This window comes from Lagenorhynchus albirostris, chromosome 15 (assembly GCF_949774975.1).
Source record: "Lagenorhynchus albirostris chromosome 15, mLagAlb1.1, whole genome shotgun sequence".
Lineage (NCBI taxonomy): Eukaryota > Metazoa > Chordata > Mammalia > Artiodactyla > Delphinidae > Lagenorhynchus > Lagenorhynchus albirostris.
The window spans coordinates 25,635,362-25,655,711 of record NC_083109.1 but is presented as its reverse complement, the minus strand read 5'-3'; the positions used below and the strand labels follow the sequence as shown (position 1 = coordinate 25,655,711).

Here is a 20,350-nt window from a genome sequence, read left to right as displayed (position 1 = left end):
TTCTAAATATTTCAGCATATAGGAATATTTTCTTATATAATAGTAGTCACAGGACAATTATCAAAATCAGAAATAATGATAATATTATCTAATCCACATTCCATAAGCCAAATTTTCACCAACTGTCCTATGTCCTTTATAAGTTTTTTCTTAATCTTTATTCAGCAACAGCATGTCTAGAAATTTATCTTATGGATATAACTATGAAGATGGACAAAGATTAATGCATAGAGATGTACTTCTACACAGCACTGTTTTAACAGAGGAAGAACTGAAAGCAAATTGAAAGCTGCTGTCCTACAAGTAAATCATAGTGCATCCATACCAAGGAAGGCCACACAACTACAAAAATAAATTAAAAGCTGTTAATGACATGAGAAAATGTTCACACTATCACAGACAGGATACAACCTTGCTTAGGCAATGACATCACAATCACATTAAAATATATAATTTTTTTTTTTTTTTTGCAGTACGTGAGCCTCTCACTGCTCTGGCCTCTCCCGTTGCCGAGCACAGGCTCCTGACGCGCAGGCTCAGCGGCCGTGGCTCACGGGTGCAGCTGCTCCGCGGCATATGGTATCTTCCCAGACCGGGGCACGAACCCGTGTCCCCTGCATCGGCAGGCAGCCTCTCAACCACTGCGCCACCAGGGAAGCCCACATATGTAATTTTTTTAAACATTTTTTCCCCCTGATTAGAATCCCACTCCAGGACCATGCAATGCATTTAACTGTCAAAACCCGAGTCTCCATAAAGACTATTTATTTTTACAAGTTGTGACATAATGTTAGCTTAAAAAACAGGGTATACTAAATGCAACATGGATCCTGGACTGGATCCAGAAAGAAGACATTAGTGGGGAAACTGGCAAAATCAGAATAAAGTCTGAAGTTAGTTAACAATAATATACCAATGCTAATCTTTTAGTTGTAAGAAATGTACCAAAGTTAAGTGAGATGTTAACATTAGAGGTAACTATCTTTGCAACTTTTCTTACAGAAAAGTTTGAAGTTATTCCAAACCAGAAATTTTTTTAAAAAGATAGTGAGATATAAAACTAAGTAAAACACACACATATAAAGAGATGTAATGACCAAATGCAAAATGTTATGGGACAATTGGGAAAATTTGAATATGCGTGGACTAAAATGAAAAGATATTTAGCATTTTTTGTTAATCCTCTTAGAGGAATTAATGGTATTGAAAATATCCTTATTTTTTTTTAGGGATGCACAATCACTTAAGGGTGAAATGTCATGCTGTACTCTGAGATACTTAACAACAAAAAAAATAAAGTAAATATAGCAAAATGTAACAATTATTAAATTTCAGGGACTTCCCGGGCAGTCCAGTGGGTAGGACTCCACGCTTCCACTGCAGGGGACACAAGTTCAATCCTGGGTCAGGGCACTAAGATCCCACATGCTGCGGGGCAACTAAGTCCACGCGCTGCAACAAAAGATCCTGCATCCCACAACGAAGGTCCCAAGTGCCACAACTAAGACCCGATGCAGCCAAATTAATTAATTAATTTTTAAAAACACACACACAATGCAGAATCTTAATTTTTCATAAGTCAGTGTCTTTGAATTCACTAAGATTCACTTTAATGTTATTAAGTTCCTTCTTTTATATGCAAATACCCTAGAAAAGTTAGGGGGTTTTTGTCATCACCTCAGTCTATTTAAACAGAATATCTCCATACCAAAGGAGTGAGTTTTGGTACTATTGGGGAGCTGGAAGGGGAGAGGAAGGAGACCACTTTAGACCACTTTGGATAGCACTGGGTGAGGTAAGGTATGAAGAATACTCACAGTGCCTGTAAGCAGCCAGAGACCGAATCAGGGAACTGAGAATCTGGGGATGGGAGAAGAGAAGAGAGCGTGCCCGAGTGCACAAACAAAGGCAAACTGTTGACTTAGAACTGGAGCAGGGGCTAGCTTCCCATGGTTCCTAAGCCAAGCAAGTAAGAAAATACAGAGACTCAAGTGGAAGAAAAGCTCTGTATTCCCACCTATTGTCCTCTTTTGCAGGGCTGGAAAATTAGGGCCTAGGGTTAGGGAGAGACCTCAAGGGCTGAGGGACCAGCTCCCAATAGGAGGAAGGCAGGAGATATCTCCCCTCTGGCCTCTGATCTGATTCACTACCCTCACCTAACCTCTGTCCCTCAACCAGTGAGCTGGCTCAGTGATAAAATGAACAAGAGATTTGGGAATAGCCTAGAATACAAAGACAGACTAATAAATCATTCTCTGAAAACTTACTAAGTGCCAGTAACAACTGTCCTTCCAGCAACAGTCCTTCCAATAACCTAACAAAGAAGGTATCTACCCTCTTTTCATAGATGGGGAAACTATGTTTTGAAGAAGATAGTTAAGTGACCTATGCCAGGGCATCAAGCCAGAGAATGGTGGAGCCAGAATTCACAATCATCTGACTCATGCTCTCTCCATTCTACTGTGCTGCAGCCCAAGCAAACCTCTCAGTGGATCTGCCTATAATTCCTGGGCAGCAAACCCAAGATGTATACCCAGGTATTTCCTTCTGCCCAGGTATGGTTCTAAACTTGTACAGCTTAGAGACAGCACAGGCTGCAAAACTAGAAAGGTTGTCCTCATCCTCCCATAAACACGCTCAGAGTAAGAAGGGCTGGAGAATTTTTCACCTGCTCAGAAAGCTTCCTCACTTCCTCTAGAATGGAGGCAACAGGCCGACTCCTCTCCCGGCCACGTGTGAAAGGAACAATGCAGTAGCTGCACATGTTGTCACAGCCTCGCATGATAGACCTGGGGAGGAAAGCACCAGAACTTAGTAACAGGAGCAGGATGGCCTGGTCCAACCCAAGGAACAGCTCCCTTGGCATTATCCTTTGGCTCTGAATTCTCTTGGCAACAGGCTCACACTGGACCAATCGGAGATCTAAGAAACAATAAAGCAGACATTTTTTATCTTTAAAAACTATTATGGGGAGTTCCCTGGTGGCCTAGTGGTTAGGATTCCAGGCTTTCACTGCCGTGGCCTGGGTTCGATCCCTGGTCGGGGAAATGAGATCCCACAAGTTACAAAACACGGCCAAAAAAAAAAAATTATTATGTGTTAATCACAGGATATAAACCAAACTGTAACTGGTGGATGCAGTGGTTACCCTAAGGGACCGCAGTGGTGAATGAACGGGTTGCAGACGTACCACACCTGGACTTTCTACTGTTTATATTTACATATTTTTGAACTCTTTAAATCTAGACCAGAAAAAAATAAATACTATAAATAGTGTATTACGGGGCTTCCCTGGTGGCACAGTGGTTGAGTCTGCCTGCCGATGCAGGGGACAGGGGTTCGTGCCCCGGTCTGGGAAGATCCCACATGCCGTGGAGCAGCTAGGCCCGTGAGCCATGGCCACTGAGCCTGCGCGTCCGGAGCCTGTGCTCCACAACAGGACAGATCACAACAGTGAGAGGCCCGCGTACCACACAAAAAAAAAAAAAAAAAAAAAGAGTGTATTAGGAATGGAGACCTTGGATTTAAAACACAAGGTTCTGCATCTCTCACTCATTCCTGATCCAAATGCTAAGTATCTAAGTTACATCACCCTCTTTCATTGCATCATGTATATGAAAGCCTAAATTTATCTTAAGGAAATAATGATGGATAGATGTATAGTAAAGATGTTCACTGAAGGACTGTTAAATAAATGTTAGCTGTTAATTTTTATAAAGCATTCCAACAACAGAGTATTGGACAGCCATTAAAATGGGAGGTTGGCAAACTTTTTCCGTAAAAAACCAGATGGTAAATATTTGAGGTTTTGCAGACTATACAGTAGAGACTCACCCTCCTCACAACTACTCAATTCTGATATTGTAGTGGCAAAAGCAGCCACAGATAATATATAAACAAATGGGTATGGCTGTATTACAATAAAACTTTATTTACAAAAATAGGCTATAAGCCTATTTGCCAATCTGTTAGAGAAAATTCCATGACATAACAAATGTACATTATTTTAAATATGAAAAGGTTATAAAACCAAGTACACCAAGAGCCAATTTTTATAAATAAATATACACAAAGCATACACATACAAACACAGAAGAAAGAACAGAGTGATACACACCAAACTGATAACAGTGTTTATCATTAGCTGGTAGGAGTATAGGTAATTCTTACTCTCTTCTTTATGTTTTTCTATCTTTCCACATATTCTTCAACAAACATGAACTATTTTGTCATCAGATCTTCTTTTTTTAACTTAAAAGATCAGAGGAGGGGAAAAAAAGATCCTGAAAGCCCTAGATATTTTAAGTGAAAAAAATAATAAGAGTATAGAAGGGAGGGTAGGAAAGATTCCATATTACATACATGAATGCATGTGCAAAGAATACCTCTGAAAGGATTATATAAGAAACTCCTAACATGGCTGCCTCTGAGAGGGAGCCTAGGAGACTGAGGATGACAGGTGTGAGGGAGTCTTACTATACCATCTTTTGTCTTCAGTTTTTTGTACTATGTGCATTAATTTTTTTAATGTAATAAAATTAACATGTTATTTTAAAAGTAAGAAAGGAGAAGCTGACTCCCCATCTCTTGGTCAGTGACTCACACAAAAGCAGAAGTGGCACTGGGGCTCATCTGGACTGGCAAGACATCAGCATAGGTCTCATCCATAGAGAGCAGAACGTTGGCAGCTTGCTGGCCTGACTCGGCAACAGCAAGCAGCCGAGGAAGGTCCCTGTAGGCATCTGGACCAGCCAAAATATCCACCGTTTTCTCTCTGTTGAGGATCTCCTCCTTCAATCTCTCAGCCATGCAGCCTGGGAGGGAAAAGAAGTAAGCTAAGACCTGTTCCCAAATTCATCTCGTCTCACTTCTTTTTAGTACACATTCTCTCCAGCTGGATCAGAGACCAGGTCACAGAAACTTCTCTAAGAGTTTAGCAGCATCCCTCAAATTTGCCCAACACTTCTATACCTCTGGAACCTGCATATTCCTATATAAGAAAACCACAGGAAAAGAGCTCTATAGCAATTCAATTAAATGCCTGGAAAAAATGAAACCACCATCCAAAAACCTTTCTAGACATGAACCACCTCTTTTTTCAATTGAAAATTACTTGGTGCTACAAATAAAAACTATTTTGTGTCAGGAACTTATTTATTAAAATAAAACTTATTTATATACATCTGCACTTACATACTTTATCCCTCTTGTTGCCCATAATACTTATTAAAACCTATAAGAAATGAGTTATCCATCTACGCTGGTATCTTCCATAATCAAGAATACCACTATTAGTAAAATTATACAATTTAAAAACTCATTTTATTTAAAAAAAAAAACCTTTAAAAACACTGGTTTAACAACTATTCTTGGCTGTACAACCGTGTATAGCAGCATCATTCACAATAGCCAAAAAGTGGAAGCAATCCGAGCGTCCATAAACAGATGTGATATATACATACAATGGAATATTATTCAGCCTTAAAAAGGAAGGAAATTCTGACACAAGCTACAGCCTGGATGAACCTTGAGGGTATTATGCTAAGTGAAAAAAGCCAGTCACCAAAATGTTGTATGATTCCATTTATATGAAGTACCCAGAGCAGTAAAATTCACAGAGGCAGAGACTAGAATGGTGGTTGCCAGGGACTGAAGTGAGGGAGGAATGGGGAGTCATTACTTAATTGGTGTGGAGTTTCAGTTTGGGAAGATGAAAAAGTTCCTGAAATGGACGGAGGTGATGGCTGCACAACAATGTGAATGTACTTAATACCACTGAACTGTACATCTAAAAGGGGTCCAAATGGTAAACTTTATGTTACATATACTTTACCACAATTAAAAGAAAAAAACTATTTGGGGGATTTCTGACATTCCTAACAGATATATACCCAGGGGCTTCTATAATGAAGGAACTGGAATGGAACAAAACATTCTAGCTAATCTTTCCATCCTCCTGCATCACTCAGTACATTAATCTGTGTAATAAAGGATATGCTCCAACCTGTGTTTCGACCCATCATCAAGAAGAATTAATTTAACTATTCCACAATGGACACAGTCTATTTTAAGGTTAAGTACATTGACTAAATTCTGGGACCATGAGGGTACAGAATATTTATTTCTGAAATATTCCTCCCAGCTATCTATACCAGAGCTGTCCAACAGAACTTTCTAAGACAATGGTAATGTGCTGTATCTACACTGTTCAAACTGGTAGCACTAGTCAAGTGTGGCTACTGAGCAGTCGATATGTGGCTAGTGAGACTGAAGAAGTGAATTTTTAATATTATTTAAGTGTAATTAAATTTAAATGACCACATATGACTAGTGGCTATTATACTGGTCAGTGAATAATTAGATCTTCACTTGGGCATGCTTCAGGAGTCAAGATAAAAGGTGCCTACGTGGTAAATTCAAGCTGCCCCTTCAGACTCCAAACTCTCTCCTATCCACTACTCTGTGCCACCATGAGCCCCATCAGACTAGTGAGGACAGATCACTTTCTGAGTACAGTCCCTATTACTTTAAGGCACTAAGAAAAGCCCTCTTATGAGCTTTATCTCATTTAATCCTACAGCCTCTGACATTAAGTATAAGAGTTGAACGGCATGTATAAGATTGTATAAGATTTCTTCACCACTGGGAATCCAGCCTCTAAGGGAAATCCTAGCATATAAAGCTACACGGAGCCCAAGTCTCACAAAACTCACAAAATCTGCAAATTACCAGATACCTAGAATCCCAATCCTCAGAGGCACTCGGGAGCGGAGACGTTTTGACTTCAAGGATTTGAGCTGATGTAAACGATTCCAGATGGTCTGTTCAGCCTTCTCCCTGCAGAGGTCAAAAAAGGTAGACCTGAACCTGAAAATAAACTACAAAGCAATCTAAAAGAGCAAGACAATGGGAAGAATGGGAATTCCCTGGCAGTACAATGGTTAGGACTCCACGCTTTCACTGCAAAGACACAGGTTCAATCCCTGGTTGGGGAACTAAGATCCTGAAAGCCATGCGGTGTGGCCAAAACTATTCCTAGAATGATGCCCTCCCTGCACATCTCCAAATCCTGACAAGCCTTTAAGCCAAAATCAAAAACAATCTACTCCACAAAGCCCTCCCCAACTCTCCTCTGTTGGAGAGTTTGTTCTCCTGTCACTTTAACTATTCTATTCCCTGTACTCAGCAATTTCTTTTTACTGTTTGATTTTTTTACCTAGTGCTTTCTGCCAGATGTTAAGAGCTATTTGTGTATGTGTCTTAGTTCCCATATCAGACCAGACTCCTTAAAGTCAGGCTCCACGGAGGAAGGGTTCATTTCGGAATCTCTCAAAGAACCTAGTCCAATGTCTTGCAGCAAAGACCCTCAGGACAAAAATGCTGGATTAATTAGTTGATAGTATAGCCAGCTGAGGAAACATAACACCAACATGCCTTGTACACAGAGACAAAGTAATGAACAGGGTATGTTCACTTCTGATGGATGCCACCCATCTCTGTTCAGAAGAACTCTGTCCCTGACCACTGACGGTACCTAGCCCTTATGATGTGAGGTACATCATAAACATGTGCCATTGGCTGCAAGAAAAACCCAAGGAAAAGTTGGGCAACTCAGCACACTCTCTGTTTCCTCATCAATAAAATGAGTTTGATAACAGCACCTACCTCATAGGGTTGTTGTGAGAATTAGTTAGTGCACGTATAGTACTCAGTACAAGACTTGACATTCTACCATTACTATCTCCACTGGTGTAAAACTGCAAATCCACTGGCTCATCTCCATAGGTAGGGCCAGCCTGGCACCGTTGGCTCTGGCATTATTATATAAGATATATTCACTCTCTAGGTAAAGAACAAATTCCCACCTGATAGAACATGTGACAAGGAGGACCACATCAGCCTGGGTGGAGAGCAAGGAAAAAAAAAGAAAATTATGATCTTTGAAATTAACCTTTTAGAATCACTGCCCACAGCCCTTTTTTTTTTCAGATTGTGGTGAAACACACATAACATAAAATTTACCATTTTAACCATTTTTAAGTGTACAGTTCAGTAGCATTATGTACATTCACACTGCTGTGCAGCTATCACCACCATCAACCTCCACAACTATTTCAACTTCCCCAACTAAAACCTGTACCCATTAAACACTAACTCCCCATTCCCCTCCTCACGGCCCATTTTTAACCTAGTTCCTTGCCTGAAGGTGAGCACTACCTTAAAAGTTTCAAAAATAACTGCAACAAAAGTACAGCTCAGTCCCACACTGCACTTTCCTCAAGGGAACTCACTGTCACTAGGCCACAGCCTGCTCATGAAACTCCACCCAAGAACTGGTACACATGCAGAATCTCGCCCAGGAAACAAGGGGAAGCAGGAAATGTGTGTACCTCCTGAAGGTTACTGGTCCGGAGGTAGCCACTCTTCTGTAAGATGGACCAGGCTATCTCTGTGTCATTCACATTCATCTGGCAGCCATAGGTCTCAAGGTAGACTGCAATGAGAGGGCAATTCCACTGTAGGCAGATGAAAAGGGACCGCATGTCTCAAAAGGGCTCCTCCCCAAATGCCCCAGAAACACCTGAGGCAACTGGTTAGCCGCTAAGTCCCCTGTTGCCTCAATTCTAAGGCATCATTAATTGCCAGATGTACCCCCAAATTAATGACAGCCTTTCAGAACAAAAGAAATACTACATTATATACACACACCAATTACAAGCCGTATCATTTAAAAATGGAGAAAACATGCACCTGAGAATCAGGAAATATGGTTATAAAAACAATTAGAAAAGGGAGAACTAGTTGACAATAATTATCAACCTGGGGGAAATAAATTTAAATCCATGTTAGGGCTTCCCTGGTGGCACACTGGTTAAGAATTCGCCTGCCAATGCAGGGGACACGGGTTCGAGCCCTGGTCCAGGAAGATCCTACGTGCTGCGGAGCATCTAAGCCGTGAGCCACAACTACTGAGCCTGTGCTCTAGAGCCCACGAGCCACAACTACTGAGCCTATGCTCTAGAGCTTGCAAGCCACAACTACTGAAGCCCATGTGCCTAGAGCCCATGCTCCGCAACAAGAGGAGCCACTGTAATGAGAAGCCCATGCATAGCAACGAAGACCCAACGCAGCCAAAAATAATAAATAAATAAAACAAATAAATTTATTTTTTTAAAAATCCATGTTACACTCCTCCTTCTCAAAATGAGGTTCTCCAGACTCTGGAGGGAGCAGCAGTGGCCAGAGGGTACATAAAGCCACAAAATAAAAATGAGGCAACTTCCTACAGTAACTTCAAACGTCTTAAGTGAAAGCAAGCATGGCTAACATGACATAAAACACATTTGCACAAAGTTATAAGAACCTCAATTTCACACCGTAGTAAGACCCTTCAAACTAAATTCCTATTTCAACCCCTGTGCCCACCAATGCACTTTAATCTACAAACCCAAATAAATTCTAAATGGAATTAAAAGTTGAAGGATAATCACATGAAAACCAATAGAAAAGATCAGTAATTTTTTAAAAAAAGAAACAATCAGGATTTTTTTTTAAACCTTCCTTGGCTCACTTCCCTTGTATAAAAAAAGAAAACACCAAACTTATGTCAGGGAGACACTGAAGGGAACAACAAATTTTAAAGGACCACAAAATACTGAGCAGGAGTCACAAGGTATACAGACTCCTTGATTTACCAATTCAACTCCTAGAAGCTTATTCCAGAATAAAATTTTTAAAGAAGCTATCTATATATGCATGTATCTGTATACATATATATGAGGCACTTATTATAGTGTTATTTGTAATATAAAAATTTTTGAAACAACCTAATGTCCCAACAATTGGAAAACATCATGGTACAGCATGTGATATTTTGCACCAATGTTTTTAAATTTAATTATTAAGACTAGTATTTGGAAGAATATTAAATGAAAATAGCACATTACAAATAATTTGCACCATATGACTGCAACCAAATCATTAAGAATTATAAAGGGAAATTTTTTTTTGAAACAGTGCAAAAGGGGAGAGATCTGGTTGTCTCTTAATGTCTCTTCAACCTTTTTTTTTTTTTTTTTTTTTGGCTGTATTGGGTCTTCATTGCTGTGTGCGGGCTTCCTCTAGTTGCGGTGAGCGGGGGCTACTCTTCGTTGTGGTGTGCGGGCTTCTCATTGTCGTGGCTTCTCTTGTTGCAGAGCACAGGCTCTAGGCACGCAGGCTTCAGTAGCTGTGGCATGCAGGCTCAGTAGTTGTGGCTCATGGGCTCTAGAGCGCAGGCTCAGTAGTAGTGGCGCATGGGCTTAGTTGCTCCACGGCATGTGGGATCTTCCCAGGCCAGGGCTCGAACCCGTGTCCCTTGCATTGGCAGGTGGATACTTAACCACTGTGCCACCAGAGAAGCCCTCAAACATTTTTTAAGGCATTTTAACTGAGTGCATTATGTTTCTCAGAAGACCTCTGCCTACGCATAATGATTTTCTACAGCACCAATTATGAAACCTACCTTATAACTTAGGATGATCTAAAAATCAGAATAGAGATCATAAGGGTTTCCAAAGGTAACCAAAAAGAGGACTACCCAGGACTTTTACCCACAAGTTGCGTGTACCAAAACTATAAGTTCCTTTATATTATTGTTACTTGGTAGAGTCTGACAATTCCATAACTTAGCAGCCTTCCCACTCTGTTAACCCTCCAAAGCCACGTCTGTAATAAAAGACCTGTTAAGAATCAGACTATCGGACGTCCCTGGTGGCACCGTGGTTAAGAATCTGCCTGCCAACCCAGGGGACATGGGTTCGAGCTCTGGTCCAGGAAGATCCCACATGCCATGGAGCAACTAAGCCCATGCGTCACAACTACTGAAGCCTGCGTGCCCTGGAGCCCTCACGCTGCAACTACTGAGCCCACGCACCACAACTACTGAAGCCCACGTGCTGCAACTACTGAAGTCCGCATGCCTAGAGCCCATGCTCTGCAACAAAGAGAAGCCGCTGCAATCAGAAGCCCGCACCCCGCAGTCAAGAGTAGCCCAGAAAGCCCGCGTGCAGAAATGAAGACCCAACATAGCCAAAAAAATAAAGAAAGAAAGAATCAGACTACAGATACTGGAAAGGAGTAAAGCAAGAAGTCCAAAGAGAAGTAAAGTAAAACCAACCTTTTCTCTGCCTTCCTAAAAGATCATCCACTGTGAGATATGGGGGTGGGTCCTCCACATCTGGAGTAGACAGTTTCTCTTGAGGAACTGAAGCACTTCTTAAAAAATGCTGAAAAGTCGGTCCAGTGGCCAGCCTGGAGCTGAAATCCTTCCAAACTCCATCCTCCTGCCGCCTCTCTGGACTGGGACCTGCAGAGCTGCGGACACCACTGTGTGCCCTGCAGGTCCTAAGCAGCAGCCAGGACACAGAGGTCAAGGGCCCCCACCTCAGACATCTCTGTGCTTGGAGGACACACTGTAAAGGATGCATGGCACTAAAACAGCCCAAAGACTGCAAGAGAATGACAGACATCACCAACATTTATTGAACACTATATACAGGGCACTGCTCTAAGCACTTCCAAGTGTATTAATACATTTAATCCTCACAAAAACCCAAGAAGGTACTCTTAATAAGATTGTCCCCTTAATAATATTTTACAGGTGAAAAAACTGAGGCAACTTGCCAAATATCACACAAAGAAGTGCCAGAGATGAGACGCAAATCCAGGTAGTCTGTTTTCAAAACAAAGGGGTGGTAGAGATGAAATGAGAAGCCCTGACAAAATACTAAAGTAGCACCTTGTGCCAGGAACAGTTCCAAGGGCTTTAAGTGTATCAGCTCTTTAAACCTTCACAGCATCCTGAGTAACATAGGCAACAGACACTATTATTATCCCCATTCAGAGAGGAGGAAATAGACAGAAAGGCTGAGGGACTTACCTAAGCTCCCACAGCCAGTAAGCAGCAGAGTCAGGATTCAAATAAAGGTCTCTATTACAACAAAGCTTGTGTCCCTAGCCACCTTGCTACACCACCTCCCCACACTGTGAAAACCATTTACTGAGGGCATCTTCTTTTGGGTTCCTTCAAAAGTAAAGTATCTAACATGGGGGCACCATATGCCTGATCGGTGACTACTTTCGACCTTCAAGAGTCTCAGATTACTGCCCTTCAAACTTCCCACCCAGACTCTCTCACATATGGCTGGGGGAGAGAGATGGAAAATGGCACAACCTTTACAGAGAGCAATTTGCCACCTTCCATCAAAATTACAAACACACAAACCCTAGATAACTAATAAGAACCTACTGTACAGCACAGGGAACTCTACTCAGTACTCTGTAATGACCTACATGGGAAAAGAATCTAAAAAAGAGTGAATATATGTATATGTATAACTGATTCACTTTGCTATACAGCAGAAACTAACACAATACTGTAAGTCAACTATACTCCAATAAAAATTAATTATAAAAAAACACACACACACAAAAACCCTTTGACCAAGCAGTTCCATTCCTAGGTATTTATCCTACAGATAGACTCATGTGCAAAATAACCTATGCATAAGGATATTTGATGCAGCAGTGTTTCTAATAGCAAAGAAACGGGAAAGATCTAAATGTCACCCATAGGGGACTAGTTAAATAAGTCACAGTACATCCATACAATGGAATAAGATCCAACCATTAGAAAGTGAGGTTGAATCTATGACAAAAAAGCAAAGAAGCAAAGTGCTATACTAGATATAGCGGGCCATCCACAAATCTGTGTAGGAAAGAAGACATGAATATTCAGGTACATATTTATAAATGCACACAATATCTCTAGAATGCATAAGAAACAGTGGGTGCCTCCCAGGAAGGAACCTAGGTGACTCAAAGCACAAAAGGTGGAGACTTACTTTCCACCACAAAGTAAGTGGACCCCACATCTCCAGCCTGACTACCTCACTCCAGCCATACCAGACATCTTTGTACTGATCTTCACTAGCTTCTAGGCTTTTACACATGCTGTTTTCTCTGGCTAGTGTATCTTCGCTCAACTGACGTGGCCAACTCCTACACTACTTTTAGGTCTCTGCTTCCTCCTGGAAGCCTTTCCTGGCCACCACCGCCAAAGTCTAGGGGTCCTCCCCTAGGTTCCCAAAGCCTCCTTATAACTATCACAAGACTCATCACACTTTGCTGTTAATTACTGCTTATCTCTTGTAAGCCGGAGGTCTCTGAAAGCAGGGAACAAATCTCATTCATTTCTATATTCTTAGTATCTCCCATTCTAGTAACATGGCAGGTGCTATACATGTAAAATGAGCAGATGTGGCCTGTTACTTCTCCAACCCGATCACCTGCTGTACATGCTACCAGCATTTTAGGCAGGAGCAATGCCAACCTACTTTCAAGTGACAGAGAACAGCAGACTTTTAGTGTGAACTTTAAAGTCACCCGTTTCTGCCCCTTACTTGTGGTGTGACCTCGGGAAAGTCAAATTCCCACCTCTGAGCCACCAATTTCACATCTATAAAATAAGGATAAAAATAATACCCACCTCTCAGAGGTGTTGTGAGAATTAAAGATATTAAAACCTAACTTGGCATACAGTAAGTCTTCAGTAACTGCACAATTGCAGCCCACACCTCCTTTGATGGTGGGTATAGAGCATTGTGGTTAAGACGCGAGAGACAGAGTCTGACCCAACTGCTGCCTCGCCAGGTAACTTTGGGCACGTGGAAGCGTCTTAAGTTCTGGGAGCTTCCATTTCCTCATGTGTAAAATGGGAATAATAGTACCTATTACAGCACCTATCTCCATGTCTGTTGCGAGGATCAAATGTGACAATACGAACAAAATGCTTGCATAGCACAATGTAGGGGGCCTCGGTGGGGGCCCACATTAATTAGTCGACAATAACGATGAGACAATAGCCTCATCTCAATATAAACAATAAAGCATCCCACTTCATTGGTGATTACAATGTGTCAGGCGTGGTGCTAAGCGCTTTTCATGGATTACCTTATTTAATCCTCACAGCAACTGTGAGGCAGGTTCTACGATCATCCTCACTTCACAGGTGACAAAGCTAAGGCTCAGAGGAAAGAGGGCTGACTTGTCCAAGGTCATAAACGAGTAGGAAGCGGGGCTGGAGTGCGAACCCCGACAGCCGAACTCCAGGGTCCGCGCTGTAACCACCGCGCCAACCTCCCCTTGAACACCGCGCATTCCCGGGGCACCGCCGCCCCTACAGTCCCAAGCGACCTCCGCCGGCGCACCGTTCACCTACCGCTGCCCGAAAGCCTGGCGTCCAGCCGCGGAAGCTCCTCTCAGTAGGCAAGCTCCCGGCTCAGCTGTCTGCGGCTGCGCACGCACACGCGCAACTTCCGTTCCGCCTCCAATTTCCGTCCGGGGCGCTCCGTCCGGCAGAAGTGCGTCTTTTCTACTGTCCGGGTGGGTCCAAGCTCCTGGCTTTGAAAACCCTCCACTGGTGAGCTGAACCAAGCGGTAACCCCTAGCCGGCAGGTGGCAACTGAGCGCTTGAAATGTGGCGAGTGCGAGTTAAATGTGTTCTAAATGTAAAATACACACCGGATGTCGAAGAAAGGATGCCAGCTACCTCCTCGATAATTTTTAGATTGACTACGTGCTGAGATAATATTTGGGATTTATTGGTTTAAATGAGTATATTATTTAAGTTAGTTTCATCTGTTTCTTTTTACTTTTTTCATGTGGCTACTGGGAAAATTTTAATTATTTACGTGGCTCGCTTTCTATTTCTATTGGACAGTGCTGCGTTATAGGTTAAAGATTTCCCAATTCACGTTTCCAGCATAGAACCCCCCTCCCAGGGGGGTTCTGGAGTCACAGACACATAGTTCCACTGTCTATGGGGCACCTCATGGGGTGCCCATGTCTATGGGCACTGTCTATGGTGCACCTCATGGGGCACCTCCCCTTGGGTACCTATCGACCGTCTGTAACTCAATACAGAACTCTTCATTTCTTCGTACACATCCTAACCCAAAACCTGTGTCTGCCCAGTCTTGCCCATCTCAGTAAATGACCCAAGCATCCTCCCAGTTGCACTAGGAGAAACTGAGTCATTTTTTGTTTCCTCTCCCTCAATCTCCACACTCAGTCTATCAGCAAAGTTTTGTCAGCTCTAACTCCAAAATGTCTTAAATCTATCCACTTCCCATTCTCCCTTTCTTCTGCTGCTGCAACTCTAGCCCAGGCCACCATCATCTCATCAGAAAGGACAACAATAGCCTGCTAACTGGTCTCCTTGCTTTTGCCCTTAACCTAGTCTCCTACCAACTATTTCCCACACAGAGCCTAAGAGAGTTTGTTTTCTTAACTCAGATCATGGGAATTCCCTGGCGGTCCAGTGGTTAGGACTCCGCAGTTTCACTGAGGTGGGCCTGGATTCAATCTCCATCCTTGGTTGGGGAACTAAGATCCTGAAAGCTGTGCAGTGCAGCAGGAAGAAAGCAAAACAAAACAAACAAACAAAAAAACAAGACAACTCAGATCACATCATTCCTCTGCTGAAAACTCCCAGTGGCTTGCCATTGCCTTTGCAATAAAATCCAGATTTCCTACTGTGTCCTAGGACCTGCATGATCTGGCTACTGCTTACTTTTTACTTCTCCAACCTACTTATTTATTTCTTACTATTTACTTCTCCTAGCATGTTCTCTCTAATTAACTATATTTCAACTACACAATTTTATTTTGCTCCTTCAATACCCCAAGCACATGTTTATCTCAGAGCCTTTGTACTTTGAACATTCTCTCTGGAATGTTCCCCCAAATTGTTTCAAGGCTGGTGCCTTCTCATCCTTCAGCTCTCCAGAGAGGCCCTCTCTGACCACCCCATGTAAAAGGCTCCCATCACTATCACATCATTTTCTTCTCAGTATTTGTCACTATCCAAAATGATTGCATTTTTTGTTTACTTGCCATTGCCTCTTTCCTAGACATTCAGCTCCCTGAGAGGAGCAACACATTCTGTCATGTTCACGTCAATATCCCCAGGACGTAGCGCAGAGTCTGATTCATAGGAGGCCTTAATAAATACTTGTTGAATGAACAAATGACTGCTTTATGTATTAGTTTGGGTTCCCCAGAAGCAGACCTTGAAAAAAGGACTTGAGTGCAGGCAGGTGATCACAGGAGACGCTGATAAGGTAACTCAGGGAATGAGACAGGGGAGACAGCCAATAAGGAGGGTGTTATCAAGCCAGGTGGGCATCTGGGTCTTCATTCTGTTGGGGAGCTCTAGGAAACAGTGTAAGACACAGACCTCAGAATTATTTCACCCAAACGGAGAGGAAGCTGGGGTAGTTATATACTACCAGCCGTGGTGGAAGTATACTCCTACATGTGTTAATTCCTCAGTGCTTCTACTCTGCCTATGCAGGGAAGGCTGTGGTTTGGGAGAAAAACCTCTATCAATAAAATGCAGTCACTGACTCCAGCATTCTGAATTACCAAGGCTCTGGGCGGCCTGACAACCCCTGCTACAACTGGCCTCTTCGACACCTCATTAGAACTCTATGAGGTTATTATTGGCCCAAGTTACAGGTGAGAAAACTGAAAATACAAAAAGGTAGTCGAGTGCTGAAGCTCACATAACTAGGGTATGGCAGAACTGGGATCCACCCACAGGTCAGTCTGATCCCAAAGTCCTATTCTTAACACTGACTGACTAATTCAAAGTCAGACTGGCTGGTTCACATTAAGGCTCCGATGCTTACCATGATAGCCATGGCCAAGTCAGTCCCCCCTGCTGACTTCCACTTTCTTTGCATATAAAGTGGCTGCTATGTAGAAAATGTACTGCACTGAGGGTAGGAGGGTGGGATGACAAATCAGTAGAGTATTGAGGAGGCTGTGGCAGTTGTCCAGAGATTGTGGAGTCCTGGGCCAGTGCGATGGCTTGGGGCAGTGAGGGAAAAACAAACCCAGATTTCAGGAGTTTGAGACATACCACAATAAATTCCACAGCATCTCTTTACATGACTGCTGGGTGCCAATTGAGTCAAATATACAAAGGCAAACACAGCCCAAGAATTGTATTATGGCTCTTGTTTTTTACTGTGGTTCTCCAGGTAATCTAGAATGTGCTCTGATCTTTTCAGGCAATAATCAGCACCGAAAATACAAAATTTCAGAATTCCTGGAAAACTTTTAGACTCTAGAGACAAGTTCCTGGAAACTCTGAGATCTAAAGACTCCAGTTGGAGAAATATTCAGGTTTCCTGTCAAAGTTTTTACTACAAGGGGAAGATATTCTGTCCTAACTTGGCCGGGGGTGGGGTGCCACCTGTGCCACACAGAGCCCCACCATGGTGGCCGAACCTCCATCCCAATAGGAGTTATGTTGAGGAGGGAAGCCTCCCACCCACGCTACCAAGGTCAGACAACACCCATTCACTCTCCACAGTGACCCCAAGCATGGACCCTGTCCTTCCTGACACATCAATTCTCTATTTCAGGTCCTACTTATCATTTCAACATGGCCCTTCCCTCTTTAGCCTCGGTATTGTCCTCCTAGAATCACAGGAGAGAGGGATTCTAGAGCTGGAAGGAAGCCACTTTTAGAGCTTCCAATGTGGGAGTCAGGGAGGAGCCAGGATTTCAACCCAGGTCTCTTGGCCTCTTAGAACTGTGCTCTTTCAAATCTGGATCTTCCCCTAGTGGCCCCAGAAGGAGGTGTCACCTTCCCCTTTTGTGGCCAGAGCAGGAGGCAGCAAGTCAGATGTCAGAGCTACCCCTTGCCAGTTCTGATTGCCCATGGGATGGGCATGAGGGATGTTCTCTGGTGCGTGTTATGCTGCCCCCACCTATACATACACACACACACACACACCAGCCATTCCCAACATCCCTACTATCCTTTGCCACACACACCAGCCCATGTGAGGGCCAGGGACCATTTCCAACCTCCCAACCCAACAGCCACTACATTCCAACAACAAGGGTCCTTTCAGGTGCCATTTTGTGGAGTCTCAGACAGTGTTGTGTCTTGGGCAATGAAGGTGATAAAAACAACACCCCCCACCCCCGCCCAGATCTCCAGGAGCTTGGAAGGCTCATGTTCCATCCCACCTTGGGAATCTGTCATCTGGGATGCCATTCCCCCTCCTACCTAACTCCTCCTGGTTGCTGATAGTTCTAACAGTTACTGAGCAACTTCTTCTTCCCCTCCTCCTTCCCCACTGATTCAGCCTCAGCCAAATGACTTGTTTTGGCCAACGGAATGAGAGCGGACAAAATGCAGAGGATGTACATGTGCTTGTGCACTTTGCTTGTCTTTGAACTCCAGTGACTTGCCATGAGAACATGCCCTGGGAGCTGATGCCCCTTCATCCTGGGCTCCAGAAGGAAAATCATAGAGTAGGCCTGAGCCCAACCCACAGCCTGGACCAAAGCCACCCAGCCAGGCCCAGCTTCTAATGGTCAAACTGCAGTCAACATGCAGCCCCAGAAGCATGAAAATAAATGCCTGTTGCTGTGGCCACAGAGTCCGGAGCTGTTTTGGTCCACAGCATTACTGCAACAGCAGCTGATTTTTAGCCTGCTCCTTCAGAAGGACATCAGCTTCAGGTCTCCTCCTGAGAGAAACCTGCCCTCACCCCCAGAGCAGGTCAGGTCCCCGCTGTCCTCTCTGGTATTTCCATGAGTCTACCCAATCACACATTTGATTGTGAGAGCTTCTGCTGAATTTCTTTCCCCTGTGCAAGGGGGCCTGTCAGTCTTGCTCCCAGCAAATCAGCTCCTGGACCCAAGGATTAGCACAAAGTAGGTGTGCACTATGTATTTCTCAAATGAACAGTGGGTGCTTCCCTGGTGGCGCAGTGGTTGAGAGTCCGCCTGCTGATGCAGGGGACACGGGTTCGTGCCCCGGTCCGGGAAGATCCCACATGTTGCGGAGCGGCTGGGCCCGTGAGCCATGGCCGCTGACCCTGCGCGTCCGGAGTCTGTGCTCCGCAACAGGAGAGGCCACAATAGTGAGAGGCCCGCGTACCGCAAAAAAAAAAAAAAAAGAACAGTGGATTGACGAATGGGTGGGCAGATTGAGGTGGGCAAAGCTGGAATATCTCTGCTTACCTGCATTTCCCCAGGTTTCTAGAACAAGCTCTGGCTCTGGCTTGTTACGTGAATCTATGTGGGCCTCAGTTTCGTGTGGGACCTTGATTAGAACTGCTTAGTCTAATGCAGTAGCTACTAACCACATGTGGCTACTGAGCACGTGATATGCAAGCGGTGTGAATGAGGAACTGAATTTAATTCCATTTTAATGAATTTTAATTTAAAAACTGATAATTCAGTTATTGGAAAACTTTAGTACATTTGGAAATACCTGATTATGTGAATCTAAGTTTTTCAACTGGAAACTTTATGAAATCTAAATACCAATCAAAGGTTTCCAATGAAAATTTGGTATCTGAATAGAGATGTGCTGTAGGTATAAAATACACACCAGATTTCAAAGACAGTAAGAGAAAAAGAATGTAAAACATTTCATTAATGAATTTTTATAATATGTGTTGAAGTGGTAACATTTTGGATCTACTGGGTTAAATAAAATTTATTATTAAAATTATTTTCATCTATTTTTTCTTACTTTTAAAAATATGGCTACTAGAAAATTGGTAATTACAAATGTGGCTTGCATTATATTTCTAGTGGATGGTGCAGGGCCAGAAAGTCTCTAAGGTGAACAAGGGCTCTGCAGTCAGAAAAACCTAGTTTGAATCAAGCTCAGACATTTCATAGCTGTGTGACTTCGGGCAAGTCACTCTCCTGTTCTGAGCCCCCGTTTTCTTACCTGTGTAATGGAGACTGCCGTGCCTATCAACATAGATACGTGGTGAGGATCCAATGAGGAAATGTATGTACAGTGCCTAGCACATAACAAGCACTCTCTAAATGTAAGCTATCGTTACTGTCATCACGGTAATTTTTCTGGACAACGCAAGCAACTGGGGCTCATATGCAGCCAGCTGCATGGTACAGATTCCAAAGAAACATTCCACGAAGCACACTCCAAGCATCCTCCCTTCTGCAGGAAAGGAGCGAGAGGCTCTCTATGATGGTTTTAAAATAGGTCCACACACAAAAAATGTTTAAATAAATAAATAAATAAATAAAGTAGGTCCACAAATTCTTTGACATTCCTTTCTTCAAGAGGTGGAGCCTAATTCCCCTCCCCTTGAGCGTGGGCTGGGATTAGTGACTCACTTCTAATGAATAGAATAAAGCAAAAGTGACAGTATGTGACACCCAAGAGTGGGTGATAAGAGGCATTGTGGACCCCTCTTGGTTCTCTCTTCTGTGTCACTCACTCTGGGTGAAGCCAACCTCCTTG

The 20,350-nt window shown here is 43.2% G+C and overlaps 1 protein-coding gene across 1 annotated transcript in view; it reads right to left on the bottom strand.

Annotated features, from left to right (window-relative positions):
* CDK5RAP1 (CDK5 regulatory subunit associated protein 1) overlaps positions 1-12,723 on the bottom strand; it is a 42,758-nt gene extending 30,035 nt beyond the window's left edge. Inside the window, 7 exon segments of the mRNA XM_060124396.1 lie at positions 2,669-2,789; positions 4,604-4,814; positions 6,737-6,837; positions 7,866-7,900; positions 8,391-8,494; positions 11,159-11,273; positions 11,276-12,723. Of these exon segments, the coding sequence (XP_059980379.1) occupies positions 2,669-2,789; positions 4,604-4,814; positions 6,737-6,837; positions 7,866-7,900; positions 8,391-8,494; positions 11,159-11,273; positions 11,276-11,320 (732 nt within the window). The 5' untranslated portion in view covers positions 11,321-12,723.
* Between the last annotated feature and the right edge of the window lie 7,627 nt (positions 12,724-20,350).